The sequence below is a fragment of the Crinia signifera genome, chromosome 5, assembly GCF_055691185.1.
Source record: "Crinia signifera chromosome 5, ASM5569118v1, whole genome shotgun sequence".
Taxonomy (NCBI): Eukaryota; Metazoa; Chordata; class Amphibia; order Anura; family Myobatrachidae; genus Crinia; species Crinia signifera.
The window spans coordinates 188,405,179-188,425,808 of NC_139221.1; the positions used below are offsets into that span (position 1 = coordinate 188,405,179).

The 20,630-nt window shown below is 42.9% G+C and overlaps 2 protein-coding genes across 2 annotated transcripts in view; both read left to right on the forward strand.

Moving 5' to 3' along the window:
- Positions 1 to 20,630, forward strand: part of LOC146080733 (uncharacterized) — a 535,728-nt gene that overhangs the window by 86,679 nt on the left and 428,419 nt on the right. Inside the window, exon 6 of the mRNA XM_083188326.1 lies at positions 17,149 to 17,216. Coding sequence (XP_083044452.1) covers positions 17,149 to 17,216 — 68 coding nt within the window. The remainder of the gene's footprint in view (positions 1 to 17,148; positions 17,217 to 20,630) is intronic.
- LOC146080734 (uncharacterized) lies at positions 6,756 to 15,327 on the forward strand. Its single transcript, XM_083188327.1, has 2 exons — positions 6,756 to 8,084; positions 10,196 to 15,327. The coding sequence occupies exons 1-2, from the start codon at positions 7,166 to 7,168 to the stop codon at positions 10,228 to 10,230; spliced, it is 954 nt and encodes a 317-aa protein (XP_083044453.1). The 5' UTR covers positions 6,756 to 7,165; the 3' UTR covers positions 10,231 to 15,327.

Sequence of the window (20,630 nt, forward strand, 5' to 3'; positions counted from 1 at the left end):
TCCCTTTTTCTCACATAATGTGGTTTGGGATAGACTATAGAGGTAACCTGTACTGCGCTGTTATTAGCATAATCTGGTTCCTCTAGTACTGTACATAACCATATTATTGCCACTATTGCGGTTGCCAAACACAGAATGCATCCCCATAGACTTTTATCGGATTTGGGCCCCAATAACATCTTAGCAAACTGCATCATCAAACTTAACTCGTAATTGTTTACAATGGGATGCGTGTACCCAAGTATCCCTTCCGTTCAGCTTAACTGATGTTGGTGTAGTCAGTAGGACCTGAAATGGACCATCATATCTGGGCTCAAGAGATTTCGAACGTGTCTCTTGAGATACACCCAATCTCCTGGCTGGAGATGATGAGGATTGTTCTCTGCTGTAGAATCTGGAAGTGAAGCATAAGCTGCAACATGAAGTTGAGTTAGTCTTTTAGTTAGTTCTTTTACATAAATGGTTAGGGTACTTGTGTACTTTCACGGCTCCCACGATGTGCATCGTATGCGGAAAAATCGCATCACATGCGATCTGATGCGATGTAATTTTTTCACTGAAATTATGGACATGACTTGAAATCCATGTAAAATGCACCCCAAATGTCATTTTTCACACTGTACCACCCCCACTATCAACGCCAACCCGAAGCGTGGCGAGCGCAGCGGTACGCGTCCTACGACCTTTTCATACCCCCGCTATCCACGTCGGCGTGGAGTTGAGAATAGAAAGTGTGGCGAGCGCAGCGAGCCACCGTGCCCGAAGCGTGGCGAGGGGACACGGATACCTGTGAAGCCCGCGAGGGGATACCTGTGAAGGTATCTGCGCCCCCTCGCGGGGCTCGCTGCGCTCGCCACGCTTCGCACTTTCTATTCTCAACTCCACGCCGACGTGGATAGTGGGGGTATGAAAAGTCCAAGGTTATGAAGGCAATGAAAGACACAGGTAAAACATGGGAAGAATGTTTACCTTTAGCACTCTTTAGCATGAGGACCATGCCTCACAAAAAGTCAGGATACTCTCCATATGAGATTCTGTTTGGTACCATACCTAGGATAGGATGTTACTACCCACAAGAGCTTGTGCATAAACATGCAGATCTAACCATGGCACTTGTGTACTTTCACGGCTCCCATCGCATGCCAAATGTAGTGGCATGCGATTTTTACCAAAAATGCATGAAAACACTGAAAAATCGCATCACATGCCATCGCATGCCACTACATTTGGCATGCGGTGGCATGCGATGGGAGCCGTGAAAGTACACAAGTACCATGGTTAGATCTGCATGTTTATGCACAAGCTCTTGTGGGTATTAACATCCTATCCTAGGTATGGTACCAAACAGAATCTCATATCCTGACTTTTTGTGAGGCATGGTCCTCATGCAAAAGAGTGCTAAAAGTAAACATTCTACCCATGTTTTACCTGTGTCTTTCATTGCCTTCATAACCTTGGACTTCAAAGTATAGTTTGTTCTCTTGACTAAACCACTTGCTTCACGCCTGTACGCTGTATGGAAAGCCTGTTGTATGCCTAAATCCGGCATTATGGGTTTCATTACTTCACCTGTAAAGTGTGTACCCCTATCTGACTCAATGACATCTGGGACACCATATCTACAGACAATTTCTGAGAGGATTTTCTTAGCTGTGTTCCTTGCTGTGGCCTTTGCCACAGCAAAAGCCTCCACCCATTTAGTCAGAATGTCTACTATTACGAGTGCATACTCATACACTCCACACTTAGGCATCTGAATGTAGTCAATATGCAGTCTCTGAAAAGGAGCTGTTGCTTTTGGTATTGCCCCTTGTGGAGTTTTTACTCTTGTCCCTGGTTTGCTTGTTCCACAGATTCAGCATGCTTGTGTGTGAAGTGCTGCTGCCATTTGGAATCCCGGAGCTATCCATCTCTCATTAGTAATAGCAGTCATTTGATCCTTCCCAAGTTGGGTCTGTCCATGAGTAATTTGGCACATGGCTGGGTAGAGTACTCTGGGTAGACATAACAGTTCATCTCTTTTTCCAGAGCTCCTTTTCTTCATCTTTTTGCCACTCCTTTCAGTTGCCACTCTGCTTTTTCCACTGGACCTGCTTGGTCTTGGAATTTAATTGCTGCATATTTGCCATGTGTTGTGGTTCTCCCGTTTCTTTCACAACCAAGTAGTGTCTTTCTTCTACTGGCTAGGCTTTTGCCGCTCTCTTAGCTTCTGCATCTGCAAGATTGTTTCCTCTTGTTTCTTTTGTTTGATTCTTTGTGTATGCTTGAATCTTGATGATGGCAACTTTGTGTGGCTTATGAGGTCAGCATGCTGTATCTGTTTATCTGTAACTGTTTTAAAGTCTCTGCTTTTCCAGATCAACCCATAGTCCATTGTCACTCCCCAGCTGTATCTGGAATCTGTATAAATGTTCGCTGTTGTATTCTCTGCGTGCTCCAATGCTTTAGTAAGGGCCACAAGTTCAGCTGCTTGTGCTGGTTGGGCTCCAGGAGTTACTACTTCAGTGTCGGTAGTGACGGCATATCCAGTGTAGGGTGGGCCATTTTCATAGTATCTGGACCCATCAACGTATAGTTCGTAATGAGCATTGGGTATGGGCATATCTTGGACGTGTGGCAATGTCTGGGTTTCTTGTTCCATCAGAGCAAGACAGTCATGAGAAAAAATTTGAGTACAAGTATCTTCCTCTTTGTCCTCACCTTCACCCTCTGCATCTACTTCTATTCTCTGGTCTGCTGTGGATGTTACTGTGCTGACAGAAGGTGCTTGTCCCCTTATTCTCCCTCCTTTTGAACATTGATGTTCATACTCCTCCTGTTCCGGTAACAGGGCTGGTAGAAGCGTGGCAGGATTGAGAGTGATACACCTCTTGATTGTCACATTGGTTGCACTCAATATGGACACTTCGTACTTGGTGAGTCTAGCTGCTGAAAGGTGTTGGGTTCTTGCTTGTTGTAGGATTTCTGTTACAGCATGTGGTACTTGTATAGTTAGTTCATGATTAAGAACAATATCAGGCTTCCAGCTCCGCCCCCGAATGCTGCGGTAGTGGGAGAGCTCCGCTGCCAGGGCGCCCCCACGCTGGATTAAACGCGGCTACACAGTGCCACAAAGCCCGCCCGCCACCTCCTACCTTCTCCCCCAGCGTCGCACCGCATGAAGCGCTATTTGGACGCCATGCCCAGCACCTCCAGCCGGCAAAAGAGAGAGAGAGCGGGTAGCTCCGGGATCCAAGATGGCGCCGGACGCCATACCCCGGAAGGCTCCCCCAGCTTCACCCTCCACAGCTGCAAAATCTACTGCTGCAAGCAGCAATCCCTGCTCCCCTCTGGCTGCCATGGATGATCAGCACAGCCAGCACAGTGAGTACTCTCCCCCTGACGCCCCGCTGCCCCCGCTAACAGCCCCAGTCACCTATGGAGACATTGTGACGGCCATAAGAGCAGCCATAGGCCCTCTCCTGAAGGAGCAGACGGCTGACATTAACAGGCAGATCTCCCAGCTGCAGCAGAGGACACAGATTACAGAGCAGACTGTTGGAGCTAATTTTGCTGACATTGCTGAGCTGAAAGAAACTGTGCAAAATGCCCATAAAGAAATTTCATACCTGCACAATAAAGTACAGGACTTGGAGAATCGCTCCCGCAGATGTAATTTGCGTATCATTGGACTCTCTGAGAAAGTGCAGGGCCAGGAACTATTTGACTTTATTAGAGTGACACTCCCTGAACTTCTGCAGATTGCTGACAAATGTGAGGATCTGGTCATAGAAAGGGCTCACAGGCTAGGCTCCACTAAACCACAAGATGGGGCTAAACCACGTGCAGTCATTTTCAAACCCTTAAACTTTCTCCACAAAGAATTGATTTGGTCAGCCTCCAGAAAACAGAGGGTCATCACGTGGCAAGACCACAAAATTCTGATTTTCCAAGATTTCTCTGCGGAGCTCTCCAAAGCCCGGAGAGACTTTGCCCCTACCTGTGCAAAACTTATAAGAGATGGAGTGAAATTTGCCATGATATATCCAGCCAGGTTACGTATCTTTCAAGGCAATACCTTCAAAGACTTCAATTCCCACCTGGACGCTGAAGCCTACCTCACTGATTTAGAAGAAGAATCCAGACCGACCCACTCATGGGCTGATGATGTTTCCTGAATTCATCTGTTTAACACGCCTAACACAAGTCACCCTGAAAGTTGTTATGCTCAGAACCTATTCACATCCGTGACTTTTCCCCCCTCCCTTCCCACCACCATGATCACTGGATGATCAATCCCCTCTCCCCCTTGATATCCAGAAACAGAAGTGCCCTCAGCCACGACCATCGATGGTGACTCACCTCTACCCCATCCTCCGCAACCCTTTCGCTTTCGCCAGCTTCCACCTCCTGCCTTCACAGACATTTTCCACCTGATGCAGGAAGACCCCCCTAAGCAAGACAGGACCACCAGTTGCTTATAGCAACAGAAAATTATCAACAGAAAGGTTGCATTAATGTACCCTAAAAGCAGAACTCCATGGTGCCACCATCTTTCCCATCGCTACAAGGACACTCCCCAAAGCCTTCTACTACCCCCCCCCCCATACCTTACCCGTCCCTTTACGCCTATGGCGGGCGTGGTATTTGATATCGTTTACCATTTATGCAAAAAAGATAGTTGCTGTTATTACCCAATTGTTATGTTTGTGGAGCCAGCGCCCTGGTGGAGGTGCCTCTCCAGCTTCCCCTGTTTACTGACCAGAGCCTCCTGATGTTTGACAGGACTGCTTGGTCTCCTTATCTGGAAGTCCATATGACACTGTGTTCCCCCTCCCCCCACCCTCTCTCTCCTCCCCCTTTCATCCCACTATTTTGCAGTTGCGAAGGTGTTACAGTAAAATCTCCACTGGTTAGAAATGTACTTATTATACAACGTCGTCTTCCGCCCACTCCAGCCTCGCACCAATGTCTACTTTGACGGTGGGTAGCTGGAATGTGGGCGGGATAAACTCGCCTCAGAAGAGGAAACGCATTTTAATGTATATTAACAAATTGCATGTCGATGTTATGTGCCTGCAGGAAACCCATCTTACACAACCAGAAACGGCCAAGCTCCGGATGCTCAACTGGCAGGTCCTTTCATCAGCCTCCTTCAACTCCAAATCCAGGGGTGTTGTGATCCTCGCGAGGAGACAGATCCCACTATCAGCCGAACCTTTGCTCTCAGACCCACAAGGTAGATACACACTATGCAAAATAACACTGGCCCAAACCCAATACATAATACTCAATGTCTACGCCCCCAATGTCTATTCTACAAAAAAAATTCTAGACATCATACATACACTCTCCCCTCACCTCCATCTCCCAATTATCCTCTGTGGTGACCTAAATTTAATATCTGACCCTGACATGGAAAAACAATTCCCGACTAAGAGATCCCTCCCCAAACTGGGGGTCCCGGCCTTGGCGGAGAGACTTCAACTGATGGACATATGGAGAATTTTCCATCCTGTGGACAGGGAATTTACCTGTCTCTCCGCCTCAGCCGGAACCCTCTCACGGATAGACTATATCCTCCTATCCTCCTCCCTTTTCAATACGATAGAGACATCGTTCATTGAACCCATTGCCTTATCAGACCATGCGGTTACATGGATCAAGATCCGCCTAAGCCCTGAGAAAAGCCCTATAGTCTCCTGGAGATGCCCATCACATCTTCCGGTTTCCCCCTCTTTAAAGAAAGTCATACAACATACTTGGGACGATTATGACTCCCACAACCACTCAGTGGTACAGACTAATCCAGCTCTCTATTGGCAGGCTTCTAAGGCCACAGTGAGAGGAGCTATAATTTCACATACTTCCTTCCAGAAAAAATCTATAGCCCGAGAATTTGCTCAAGCACAAGCTGATCTTTCTGCCAAATACATACTGTATAAAAACAACCCCTCTACTAACTCCAAATCAGAATACCAACAAGCCCAGTTAACATTTGAGGGTCTCTTTATTAAATCAGAAGCTCTCCACACGTTTGCCTCCAATGCCCGTTTTTACAAATATGGGAACAAATCCAGTAAGCTTCTCTCAAATCTGCTTAAGGGACACCAGGCCCCCTCGATAATACACCCTCTAAAATGCCCAGATGGTACCACAACCACTTCAAACAATCAAATCGCTAAAACACTATGTTCCTTCTACTCCACACTATATGCAGCCCCACAACCAGATAATGAACAAGCCAGAATTTTCTGGGAAAACCTGACCATCCCCCAACTCTCTAACGATGAAGCGGATACCCTCTCCAGCCCAATCACCCTAGAAGAAGTTCAAAAGGCTATATCAGGCCTACACTCTGGGAAAGCCCCGGGCCCAGATGGCTTCACCCCAGACTATTATAAACTTCTATCCCCAAAAATCTCCCCTATCCTAGTAGAAGTATATAACCAAATCATGGATACAAGAAGGTCCCCCCCCCCCATTTCAATTTAGCCACCATTAAGGTACTCCCAAAGGCAGGTAGAGACCTAACAGACCCCGGGTCTTATAGACCCATATCCCTATTGGATATAGATTACAAGTTCCTAACCAAAATCCTAGCCGAGCGATTAAAACTATTAATGCCAACATTAATACACCCAGACCAAACTGGATTTATATCAGGCAGAAATCCGGTAACGAATATTAGAAAGGTGCTCGCTGCTCTTCAAGTCTCCCAGGGGACTATGTCGGACGCCACTCTTGCAATCCTCTTTTTAGATGCGGAAAAGGCGTTTGACATGGTCCTCTGGGACCACCTATTTGACACACTCCACAGATTCGCCATCCCAGAAACTTTTACTAACCTAATACGATCTCTATATAAAGAATCATCATCACGAATTATGTGTAACGGAACAATTTCTGAACCCTTCCCCATATCCAGAGGTACTAGACAAGGCTGCCCATTATCTCCCCTCCTCTTTGCCCTAGCCCTTGAACCACTGGCCACAGCCCTACGCCAAACCCCCACCTTTAGAGGCATTCAGATCGGGTAAAAAGACTTACGTGTCTCGCTCTTTGCCGATGACATGCTCCTATTCCTTACCTCCCCGGAACATTCCCTACCAGAAGCCTTGGAGATTATTCAGCGTTTCAGTTCATTTTCAGGGTACAAAATAAACATTACCAAATCTGTGAGCTTATGATGCTGAGGTCCCCCCCGCTCTTCCCTGCAGGTTCAGATCTACACTTGATTAAAAGGCAAAACTCCCAGATAAAATATCTGGGGATACAAATTCCAAACCGTCTAGACCGACTATACTCGAGCAATTTTGAACCGCTGATGACATCCATGACAAATTCCATGGAGGCATGGGCGAACTTACCACTGTCCCGGCTGGGAAGAGCGGAGGTAACCAAGTCAGTCATAATTCCAAGACTGCTTTACGTTCTTCAAATGCTTCCCATGAAAATATCAAACCCCGACGTCAAAAAGATTAACTCCGGAATCTCCAAATTTTTATGGAATGGGAAAAAAGCTAAAATAGCCCTCCACAAACTTCACCTCCCTAAGGCCATAGGCGGCCTCAACATACCCGATCTTAAACTCTACTCTAAAACACTGCTATGCAGATTTGCTCTGGGCTGGCTGACTGAATTAGGAACTTACTCCGACTACACCCTTGACTGCGCACTACTCGCTCCCTTTCCCCCCAGCGCCCTACTACATACCCCGAAAGCAAAACTACCAAAACATATTTCTCAAAATACACTCTACATGGATATTCACACGGCGTGGTGGTCTGTCTCCACAGCGTTAGGTCACACCCCCTCAATATCCCCTTGGATGCCCCTATGGGGAAATCCCATGTTACCCCCAGGCCTAGACTGCACAGGCTTTAGTAGACTGTTTCACAAAGGACTAAGAAGCATATCCCAGGTATTCGATCCTGGAGGACGACCATATTCCATTGCTGAGCTACAACTCAAATTCAACTTATCACAATCCTCCTCATTTCCACTCCTCCAGCTCAGCCACTTCACTCGCTCTCTTCCCCCAATTAACGCCAAAGGACCTGCCATGTTGTTGTTGACCGGAGCTGTGGTCAAACTCCAAAAGGGTAAGTTCAAATCTAAAATGTTTTATGATCCATTAGTGACCCTGCCAGGAGCTAAATTCCAGAAACAAGTGGCGGACACGTGGGTAAAAGATATTAATTTATTAGAAGACACGCACAGCATATTTAAATACCACAACAAAACTATAAAAATACTGAAGTCTTCTGTACTGCAGGAGGTTCATATAAAATGTATTCACAAGGCATATGTATCCCAACATCAGCGCAGCTTCTTCGTCCCTGACTAGGATGGCACCTGCCTGAAATGTCGCTCCCCGAAGGCATCTCTGGTTCATAACTTTTGGTCCTGCAGGCACATAGCTAGGTTCTGGAACAAGATGGTGACATATATTAGACAACTTTTTCATTTTCATGCTACCCTTGACCCCTGCTATTCACCAACTTTGATCCATGGCCTATACCTTCCCCGGCCTCCAGGCTTTTCCCCATCCTCACGCTTATGGTCACTGTAGCCAAAAAGATCATACTTAATGCCCGGATCAAACCCCATCTGCCCAAGGTGTCGGAGATGGAGTCATTGCTACAGAAGTATTTATACTATGACAAATATGACCTTCAGAGACACTCCACCCCCTCCTCCACCTCAAAATTCTTGGCGACATGGGGCCCATTCATAAACACCTGCCCTCACCACCAAAAAACCGAAATATGCAAACTCTTGGAAATCCCGGTGACCCCATCTTAATCTCAACCAAGGAGAAGAAACTACTCATACACTATGCTCGGTTTATCCTAGAATAGTTTAACTGGTAGCAACTGCATCCCCCCCCCCCTCTACCCCCTTTTCTCTTTTCACCCCACCATTTATATATAAGAAAAAAAAAAGAAAAATTAGGATAAGAGATGTATGGTTGTATGCCACCAGTTGCAAGTCTGAAAAATATATGGTTCGTACATGCCTAGAGTTCCCAAAACTCCGAGGCAACTGGAATACTATTTGAGACATATATCTGTAAGTTGTGTTTACCCTTTCACATGTTATGGTTTCCTCGGTAATGGGACATTCGTGAGTTTATGCAATTGTTCAGTTGCAACTGTTTTATTCTGACTGTAATTTCATTTCTTGTCCGAATAAACATATAAAAAAAAAGAAAAAAAAAAAAAGAATAATGTCTGTGCACTTGTCCTTCCATACAGCAGCCGTTGCTACAGCTCTAATACATGTAGGTGATCCTTGAATGATATTGTCAAGCCTGCTGGAATAGTAAGCAAGACATCTTTGTCTTGTTCCGTGGATCTGTGTTAACACTCCCAAAGCATGTCCTCTTTCCTCATGGCAATATAAGGTAAAAGGTTTAGAATAGTCTGGCAGGCCTAGGGCAGGTGAAGAGGCAATGGCCAACTTTAGTTGCTGATCTGCTTGAGCCATGTCTTCATCTGTTGGATGTGGACCGTCTGTTTTGATTGCATTGTATAGTGTTTGCATGTAAACTGATGCAAGAGGTATCCAGTCCCTGCAGTAGCCCACCAGGCCTAGGAATTGACCTGACTTGTTTCACGGTCTTTGGTATCTTAGCTTGTAATATTAGCTTCTTCCTGTCTTCTGTCAGGTGTTTGATGCCTTGAGAGATACAATGCCCAAGGAAGACAACCTTTTGTTTACAGAGCTGTAGTTTATCTTTTGAAGCCCTGCAGTCTTGTTCTTCCAGGAACTTGAGTTAGAGACACTGTTTCTTGCTGGCATTTGTCTTGAGTTGTTGTAGTTAACAAGAGGTCATCAACATACTGGATAAGCTGAGTTTCTTCTGATTAAAAGGGTCTCCAAGCCTGGAGAACCAGTGACATGGCTTCAGAGTAGTCACTGGGGCTAGTGGCGCCCCCTTGAGGCAATCTTCTCCAGCAGTATTGTTTGCCATCATGTGTAAAAGCTAACAGTTCTTAAGAGTCTTTAGTGATGGGCACAGAAAAATATGCATTCGCCAGATCGATCACTGTGAACCAGGCCCCTCTGATGGTGGGATCTGATTCAGCAAGGTGTGTGGATTAGGCACAATGGGACAATTCATTAACAGTCTCTTGTTGACCTCCCTAAGGTCATGAACCATTCTGTATTGGGTCTCTTCAGAACCGGTGACATTTGTTTTTTTTTACAGGAAACAGAGGAGTGGACCATGGGGATCTACATTGAACAAGGATGCCGGACTGTAAATAAGCTTGTAGTTGTTTGGTGATGGCAGCTATTTGATCAGGATTCAGTGGATATTGCTTTACGGATATTGGCACCGTTCCTGGCTTTAATCGCAGTTGGACAGGTTGTACGTTCAGCTTGCCAGTGTTGATCTTTCCCTTAGACCACAGCTTGTCCGGTACTTGGGATGTGATCCAGTCTGGAAGGATAACTTCAGCAGAATCTGTAATAGATGACTAGGAGAGAAACACATACACAGCTGCCTCTATTTGAGGTAGTAAGTCCTTGAATATATTAGATTTATATTTGATGCCAGTCTCTGTATATTCAATCTTGGCTTGCATTAATTGCAGAATGTCAGCTCCTAACAAGTTTACTGGACATGTAGATGAGGTAAGAAATTCAATAGGTATAGGCATGTATTCATCATTGATAAGTAAAGGAGTTGGCTTACTTTTCCTAAGTGGAAGTGGCTGTCCACCCAACCCTGTACCTTGTATAGTGTCTCTGGACAGTAGTTCACTTGGAACTACATCTTCTCTCAGTACACTGAGACTAGCACCTGTGTCAATTAAGCATTCAAGTTTGTGTCCTGTGGGAAGAGTGAGAGAGACAGTACCTTTTGGAGAGTTTATTTTTCCTTCAAGGTGGAATGCTGCTACGCCTTTTGGGGTCTGAAATTGTCATGCCTTTGGGTCGCATAATAAACAATTGAGCTCTCAATTCAGGGCGAAGTCCATACAAAACTTAGATTTAAACAGTCTTTCATTAGCTGGATTATCAAGTGGGTAACCTTCATTCTCTTGCTTAGTAATAACCTTGTCATGGTATTCCATTACTGTCATTTGCTTTTGTTGTATATCTGGCTTTACTGGTGCCTGAGCTGACATCTGTGAGTTACTGTCCCCCAACTGTACCCCACTTTCTGTTGTGTATTTATTTTGTGGTATATCCACTACGGCTGGTAACCTGGGGTGGAGGGGATCAATGGCAACATTTGGCAAGGTCTGTATTCTATTCCATTCCCCAGTACCTGCGGTTGCACTCACAACCTGTTCTAAATCTGCCCAACATGGTCTGTGTATGGTAATAGCTAACTCATTAGATTTTTTTATCATACTCTAATGAGTTATTTCTTATATCAGGTAAATTGTTTACAACTTTCATTTGGTCAGATGCAAACCATGGGACATAGTTCTGTCTCTCAACTAATTGCTGTACCTGCTGGCCCACTCCATCTGCAACCATTTGCGGGTGGTAAGTTACTCTAACTGGGTACATGGAATTACCTGATTGTGATGCTGACACACTACTGCATGGAAGACTATATATTTTGACTGGGTATTATCCAGGCCTGTCACTAGGAACTGGATTGCCATAAAATTCTGTCTGTTTGCGTGTCCTAGCCTCAGATAACCCTTCTCTGGGTGGGCTTTGATTGTAATCTTTTAACCTTATTACAGATCTTACTTCTGGGTCACATGGTAAAACCTCTGATCCCACCCAATTTCCACAGTTAGGACATTTTGTGTCTCCCTCTGGTATACAAAAGACACATATTGGACACTTCCTTTGTAGATAATAATTTCCAATTTTAAGGGCTTGCAAATCTGAAGTTGGATACAATTCCTCAGTCCCTATGCCTGACCTGGCTATACCAGCTGTATTTGTACCTGCCGTTGTAATTGTGGTTGTGGGTGTGGTGCCCCCTGCTGTGAACAAGTCTAGTTCTTCTATGTTCTGCCCCCAACTGCCTGGGGTTGCTGAATTACCTGTGGTGGTTGGTGTACAAATGGTGCATTATCTACCTGATTATCTACTTGTAGTGGTGCATTAGGTCTTGGAAAGTGATATGGTGGTGGACTTTCAAATGGCAACTATTTTTCCTTTCTCTTTTCATCTTCTAATTCCTGTGACACTGTAAGCCATATATTAACTGTATCTATATAACCCCTTTTTTGCAGCCAATGAGCGTTCGTCACTTGGAATCGCTTCCAAGTGACCGGATCTAAAGTTCCATCTTTAGGAAAATTAGCCCTTCTTAAAATCGAACTGATCGATTTGAGCGATTTCTTACCCTCTCTCAATGCAACAACTTCTAGGGGGGAGCGCTCCATTATCCTTCCACTGTAACCTCCCATAGGCTTAATTACTTCCTATGGGTGTGGCCTTTATCCACTTGCGGAAAGCAGTGTATAACGTTGTGCAGAGAGGTAAAAACTGGTTGAAGTTTAATATAGATGCGGCTTTCAGTTCCCTGTTTTCAATCTAAGCCAAAAAATCATAACCACTTATCAGGACAATAAAATGATACCTCTTTCATAACCTAGCCTGGCACCCTGTTCTGAGCACTTTAAATATGATCTAGAGCGTGTTGTCCTTAATGCAAAGTACTGATGTCTTTTATTTCTATCTAAGCACTTTCTCCACTGTTCATAACAATTGTGTGGGTTTGTTTGGTCACCTAACAAAGTCTGCAAAATAAAGGGAAAAGTCGACACACAGTGTCGAAATTAGGGCGCTGAATAAATTATAATGCAGAAAAAAAAATTTTTTTGTATAGATAATTGATTAAAAATGAATAATACACAATGATAATTTTATCTAAGAGCTGCAGCCTTCTCAGTGCACAAGTGTTAGTACACTACAACTGATTGCCTGCAGGAAACCTAGAGCAACCTGCTGGAGATCAGAAGACAAAAATGGACAAAAGAGAAAGGATAGAAAGCTGCGCTAATGTGTTGTCTAGTACCATGGAAGAATGCACTTACAAAAAAAGGGGTGTGTTATGAAATATATTTACTGAAAATATTAAATAATAAATAAACATTTATTTTTAGAAAAAAAATGATAATATACAAATGCTAATCAAGGTGGCCACCTAAAAACATAGATCAATATACGTCAATACATATAACAATTAATTGATGATCATGGACAGTATTAAAAAATTTGAAGACATTAAGACAGGTCCTGTCTTTCTAGTAAAAAAAACACTTTGAATGGAGTGGTATATAACAGTCACAGTTTGTTATAGAAGACGCTGTAACTGCGTCTCTCACCTGCGCCTCCAGGCGCTGCTGGCTATGTCTGAGTGTCCCTCCAATGCAGCCGGGGAGGGGAGCTGGCCAGATTGTTGTTGTTGCTGGCAGCCGCTCTTACCCTCCGGAACCGTGACGCTTAAGATGTAAGAAGCGGTGGCGTCTCTCTCACAGACGCTGGGTTCTCTGGTGCAAAGCTGGAGTTCTCAGGGTGCCGGATGGAAATGCAGCAAGGTGGCGGGTGGATGGTGCCGGTGCAGGTGCCGTGATGAATCTGCTGTTTTAATGGTCGAGCAATAAGCAGAAAGTATTCCACAGGCTGTAAGCATCGGTTGGCTGGACAATCCCTCTAACGCGTTTCGCCCCTATTGTGGGGGCTTTTTCAAAGAGTGTCTGATTTGTATCTTTCCTTGCTTAATATACCCAGCCATTAATTGGTTCTCCCTCTTGATTGGTCTAGAGAGGGTAAGACAGGTGCTATTAATTTCAACAGTCTCCTGATTTTATACGTATTTTGAAGTTGTATCAACACATCTTAAAAAATCACTGACAACAGAATGGCATCAAATCAGTTGTATTTGTATCATGAAACTCATAAATAAATAAATGAAAATAAATAATAAATAAAGGAATAAAAGAGAATTTTATATTTATATATATATATATATATATACACATAAAAAAATATACACAACACACCTATAGATACATACATATATTCTCAGTGTTCAGATAAAGAGACTTCCAGGTTTAGAGATACTTAAAATAACTCTCTGTTTGTTTATACGTAATTCTTCCTATTCCAGTAAACGTTGGCAGTAACAGATTGGTAATACACAAACATTGTTGGTAGTAAAAAAAATTAGTAATAAAAAACATCATCGTATATTACGGACTCCCATGGATTTGAACTAACAACCTCCAGTCCTCCATCGACCGCTCTAACTAGTAGAGCCACTCGGCTCCATGTGGAACCTTCAGAAGTTTCCTGCTATAGATATTTGATGACATCGGATATATATTACAAAATATCAATCTTATATTGCGTCCTTCTTCAGGATCCGAACTAACAACCTCTAATATAATGACACATGTTTACTCTACTCGAACCGCTAAGCTCCAGGGAGATGGCTTATTTTCAATATGAAAATCCAGTATCTTATATTGACTTACATAAAAGATTCCAAATCTATGTTGGCATTGAGTCCTGTTGGTATAAGAGTTTGCATTTGGAATATCCAAAATGCTTCTTTGGCAACGGACGGGGACGGGGGTCCGTATGGAAAACGAGCGAGTTGGTAATCCCAGGATCTCCTGTTGGTGTAGGTGGTTGCTGGAAAGGTTGATGAGAAATCCTAACCGGTTTCGCTGCTCCAGGCAGCTTTGTCAAAGCTGGGCTGTGAGGGCGGAAGTGCTGACACTGCGCCGCGTCATCGGTGCTTTCGGTGATTCGTCTGGTCGGTAACTTCTTATCCCCGTCATGCGGGGGGCAGGTCTTTCCGAGCACTCGTCACAGGTGAGACTGGGTTGTGAGGGCGGAAGCGCTGACATTGCGCCGCGTCATCAGCGCTTCCGGTTATTCGTATAAGCAGTAATTTGTTGTCCCCGTCATGTGGGGGGCGGATCTTTCGAACAGAACATGTACATAAACACACTTAGTTTCATATTGTCCCTAAAGATTGTAAGCTTGCAGCAGGGCCCTCCTACCTCTAATGCTGGGTACACACCAAAACGATTTTGGCACAATCCCATCAATCTGGATCCAATTCAGACTGATTGGATGCAGATTTGGTCAAAATCGTTTGGTTGGATCTGAATTGGATCCGAATCCGATCCTACCTGCTGCAGGTAGGATCTGTAAAAGATCCATTCATCTGAATACAGAGAGGATCAGATTGTATGCAAATCATACGATCCGATTTGCATCCAATCCAAATCGTTTTGGTGTGTACCCAGCATAAGTCTGTCTGTTGTTACCCAGTTTGTTTTATCACGGTTTACTATTGTAAAGCGCAACGGAATCTGCTGCGCTATATAAAATACAGTAAAAAAATAAATAAGGGCTGTATCCTAATTGGGGGGGGGGGGGGGAAGCCCAAAAGGGCTATATAGAAGCGCTGGTTTCTATGTACCTGAAGGATCACACCAATGCACACCGCTGCTGCTAAACAAAACGCGTTTCTCCGCCTTAGGGTCAGCGGCTTCCTCAGTTGTCGACTGAGGAAGCCGCTGACCCTAAGGTGGAGAAACGCGTTTTGTTGCTGACCACTGACTGCCAGATACAATCACTGCAGACTATTGCTGCCACTACTGACTGGAGCAGCTGTTGGAGTCATTGGTGTTGCAGAGCTTTTCACCTTCTCTCCGTTTAAAATAGGATAGCTCCTCTCAAATATACAGAGGTAAACTGTGTACCCAAGAGCATGGACACTAATTAAGCTGGACACACCACCTTGAGAATTGTCTCTTCCAACTATGCGGGACTGGTAAATATATATACAAAAAGCCTTGCTTAAACAAAGTAACTGTTGCTTTGAATGACTTTCCAATCCAGCCTCATACCAGCAGAATTAAGCCTTATAAAAGCCTCTCTATGTTAAATGTTGTAAGTCTTGTCCGTTTTGTCTTGCAATTGCAAAATGAAAGATTTATGAAGTGCACATATATGTATTGATATTGTTGATTTTTATTTATTTTAATAAATTTTTTACATTGCTATAAGAAATAGTGTTAATTATTGTGCTGCACACCATTGCGCTCCCTGGTAGTACATGACAATGCAAACTGCATGTCCTTGTCCTTTCCCTGTATCCTAATTGGTTCAGGCTGACTTCCAGGGGCAATCGTTGGCATAAGGCAGAACAGCCTGTTGCAGCATATACCAAGGAAGGTCTTAGTCGTCTCCAAACCCCTTATACACCTTATGACTTAAATTGTGTTACCAAATAAACAGACAAGCAAACAAATACGCTTTAGACCGCTCAATTGGGCGTTAACCAGATGTAATACCCAATATATACTGGTCAACTATCAAACCTCGTTAAGATGGCTTTCAATCATCCAACATGAAACATGCAAATACTGACACACAGTAAAAACACAGCTACACAAATTACAATGACAATACAAACACAGTACAAAAATATTACAGTTATACTTAAGCCTGTGTGATATCTGAATGCGTCGGGTTCTATATAATGAAGCTTACAAGGAAGAACGCAAATGTATATTTATGCTCTGCTTACAGCACAGGGAATAACACAGGGATCTGAGTGAGTAAAATAGTCTTATAATTAAAAACAGATTTTACTCACCTCAGATATGTGAAATCCTTTTTCTTGCCAGCTTGTATCAAGAAGGAACAAATAGGTGAGAGCCTTTCATGCTTTAGTGAGCCGAATAGTCTTAAAAAACAAATAATTGTACAATTGGTAATGTCATACATACACAGCCACAGACCTTGTTCCTACTGTGCTTGTTAAATTGTATTAAGTATGTCCATGGTAGATGTTACATGTTTTCTGTATTTTCATAGTATTGTAGCAGTGTATCAATGTACTGGGACAGCCTGGGGGGTTCTATTAAGGTATTATGGCTCTTGGGTAGATAGAAAATAAACTGATATGGTGGGTTGTATTATGTCCAAGAATTATTATTTTTTTGTCAGAATATCTGTGTCCAATCTATTTTGTAGAAAATTAGTCATTGTCTAAGATCTACTCGGATCACTTAGAAAATGGTTAAAAATCACTATGTGTGTTTGCCTCAATAGTCTCCCACAGCGATCTAATGTTACAGATATAATTATTTTGGGCATTGTGATGTTTACAAAGTACATTTTTGTGAGATGACATTTGTTTCTGTCTGTTCTCTTTAGTTGAGAAAAATAGGATGGAAGATTTTATAGACCCAGAAGAGGCTGAAATGATACCATATTATTGCCATGTAAGTAATAATAATTGTGTTTCTGAAATACTTCAGAATATTTGATAATTTTTCATTTGTCAGGCAAGTAGTGCTACAGTAAAGCCTCATACACCAAAAAAACTAAGGTGCTGTTCTTTAGTAAACAAGAAAAAGTTAACATAAATATGGAGCGCGGTCTGCACCAAATAAATGGTTCTATTAAACCAATGGTCCTGGATTTAAAATGTTTTCTTTTTAGTGCAGTAATATTTGTATCCTTAACAATTTACAAAAGCGTCCCGAACAATGGGCATTTTTTGTCCAGCATGTATGAGGAGCAAAGATGTTAACATTGCTCAGCATGTCCGGCATCCTAGAAGTCCCACCTTGCTGCTCTGGCTATATCACTATGGTTACATGGTGACGCCATCTGCAGATGCTAAAGACGCTGTAATTTAAGTGAAATTCAGAGAATAAATGCATATTCAACAATTAATACTGTGCTAAAATATTGGGTGATGGCCGATTAATGTAATTCATATGTATTATTATGTTGTATTAATAGTATCTCAGTCTAATTGTAAACACTGTAAGCACTTAAAAGGATAAAAATACCAAAGAAAAGAAGACTTTTGTTGGGGCACTCAGAAGTAAGTTTTAACAAGGTTTATTTAAATTAAAACATAGCTTTTATTAGGTATATATTATAATAAAGTCCTAATTCACAGCCAATTCAAGTTATAGACTGTTAGGACAGAGGATATATGTAAAAAAACACACAGACAAACCTATAAAAGATACTGGGGGTATGCAATCTTCAGCCGCTATTCCCGACGGGGGAAATAGCATAGTGGCCCAATTCAATGCTGTCTTTACCGACAGCATTGATGAGAGATCACGGCAGAACGAGCCCTACTTTAAAAGCGGTTGGCCTTTTCTGCCGATAATGGCCGTGGATTGTCGCGATCCCAGCCGTCCATAGACAATACACTGACGTTTACGCGGACACACCCACTTTTCACCGAACGACAGGCGGGACATTGAATCCTGCCTGCCGATTTTGCTGTCGGGCAAAACACAAACTGGGCCGAATCACGACTGTCAGGAGGGATCGAACGCCATGATTCGGGATTGCATACCCCTAATAAGACCCCTGATTGGTCATTTCACCACATTTACTGTTCAGGGCACATTTACTGTTCAGGGCACAGAAAAGTTAGGATAAAATCTAATTGATACACAGGTATGTATTATGGGCACAGAAAGGCGTAACGTCCTTCTATAATATATTAGAGGATAAAAGGATGAGAGTGAGTGACATGAGACACTCAAGCTCTAGAAACAAGGATAAAGAGAATTCCTTCTGCTGCTCACAGGACAGGAGCTGTACAGGAGCCCTTAAAACCCAAAAAATCTCCCACCAAGGAAAAGTATAGCCCAACCGGTTTTGTCCCTTTCTTATGTACTGGCTCTTCCTCAGGGGTTAGAGAGAAGTCCCAGTACATAAGAAAGGGACAAAACCGATGGGTCAATACTTACCTCTCCATCCCCGCTGGCATAAATCAGATGAATGGGTCCTTTTTACTGTATGTGTATTGTTTTAAATAAATGTATTTTATGAAACAATATCACGCTATGAGCCTTTCCCTTGGTGGGAGATTTTTTTTAGTTTTAAAATGGTAATCTCACCTGGACAACCTTAATCCCAGTGTGAGTTTATCACATATATAAAAAAAAAAAAATGTTCACAGGGTGATTACACGTGTGCAATTAATAATAATAATAGCCAGAAGGTGATGTTGTTCACCCTTAATTTCACATATGCACAAGCACTTTTAGCTAATTTTTTGCACAAAGATTTATTTCTGAAACTCCGAACAATATACTCCTCCCAAAAAATTTCCATATGTTCGAATGCCTCTACGATTCCGGCGGAGGGTAAACTTAAAAGAAGGAAGGGGAACCCTAGAGTGAAAGATATTTCTACGTGAGAGATTGCACAATATTATTGGTAAGCACCTATAAGGCACTTTTTTTTTTTTATAGACCTTTTTATTGGAACATTTTGTCATGAAGAAAATTGTACAAGACAAATAAAGAAAGTTTTACACATACAACATAGGCCCTTATTCAGATCTGATCGCAGTACAAATTTGTTCTCAAAATGGGCAAAATCATGTGCACTGCAGGTGGGGCAGATGTAACATGTGCAGAGAGAGTTAAATTAGCTCTGTTAAGGAGGGAGGTGGCCTGTGGATGCAATGTGTCAAAATCAATTTCTTTGCGAAGACTAAAATTAGTGTGAGCAACGGAGTAATCTGTTTTTTATTAGCACCCAGGTCCCAGTCGGCGAAGTATAGAAATAGAAAGGGGAGTGGGTTATATGTCAGTTTCAGGGAAAATAGGGTATTCAGGGAACCCAGCACTCTCCTCCAAAAGGATCTTATCAAACCACACTACCAAAAATTATGGAAGAAGGTAGCACCTCTCATCTTACATTTGGGACAGAGGCCTAGGTCATCAGGGATGAAATGCCTTCTCTGTTGCTGGGAAATATATGCCCTTTTGAAGAACTTTAGGTGTGTTTCCTAAAGGGAGGCAGACTGGAGATATTTTAAAGGATATGGGAGCTTCTTTAATCACTTTATATGAGGGAAGAGAGGGTATATCTAATTTCCATCTAAGGTGTTGCATTCATTTCTCTCTGGGTAAAATTAAAAGCTCTTTTTTTAGGTTAGAAAAGGTGTGTCTATAATGCGATGCACCTCAAGAAGAAGAATTGCACAGTAAGATATAACTTTTAATGTCTTATTGGTACTTATTTATTATCTGGGCTGCCGATTTTTTGATTGTATGCCTTAACTTAAGGCATACAATCAGATGCGATGCAATGAGATATCGCATCGCATCCGACCATATCGCATGCGATGACCTGATTTTTCCATTGGATTCAATGTTAAAATAGACTGAGTCCATTTTAACATGGAATTCAATGGGAAAAAGGGGTCCTTTTCATACCCCTACTATCCAAGTGGGCATGGAGTTGGATATAAACCTGTGGCGAGCGGACGGTATTCTGTGTCCCCTCACGGGGCTCGCTACGCTTCGGGTTTATATCGAACTCCATGCCCACTTGGATAGTAGGGGTATGAAAAGGACCCCTTTTCCCATTGAATTCCATGTTAAAATGGACTCAGTCCATTTTAACATTGAATCCTATGGAAAAATCGGGTCCATCGCATCGCATGCGATATGATCCGATGCGATGGACCCGATTTCAAAATCGGCAGCCCAGTTAGTACATATTTATTATTATCTTATTAAACTTAGCGAAAAATATTAAAAGAACACATACAAACATAAACAGACAGTGTGCTTGTTAAAACAGCACGTGTGGGGATATCGTGTGTGTTTTTACATCTCAGGTAGTTTTAATTTATCCAGCAACTGTTG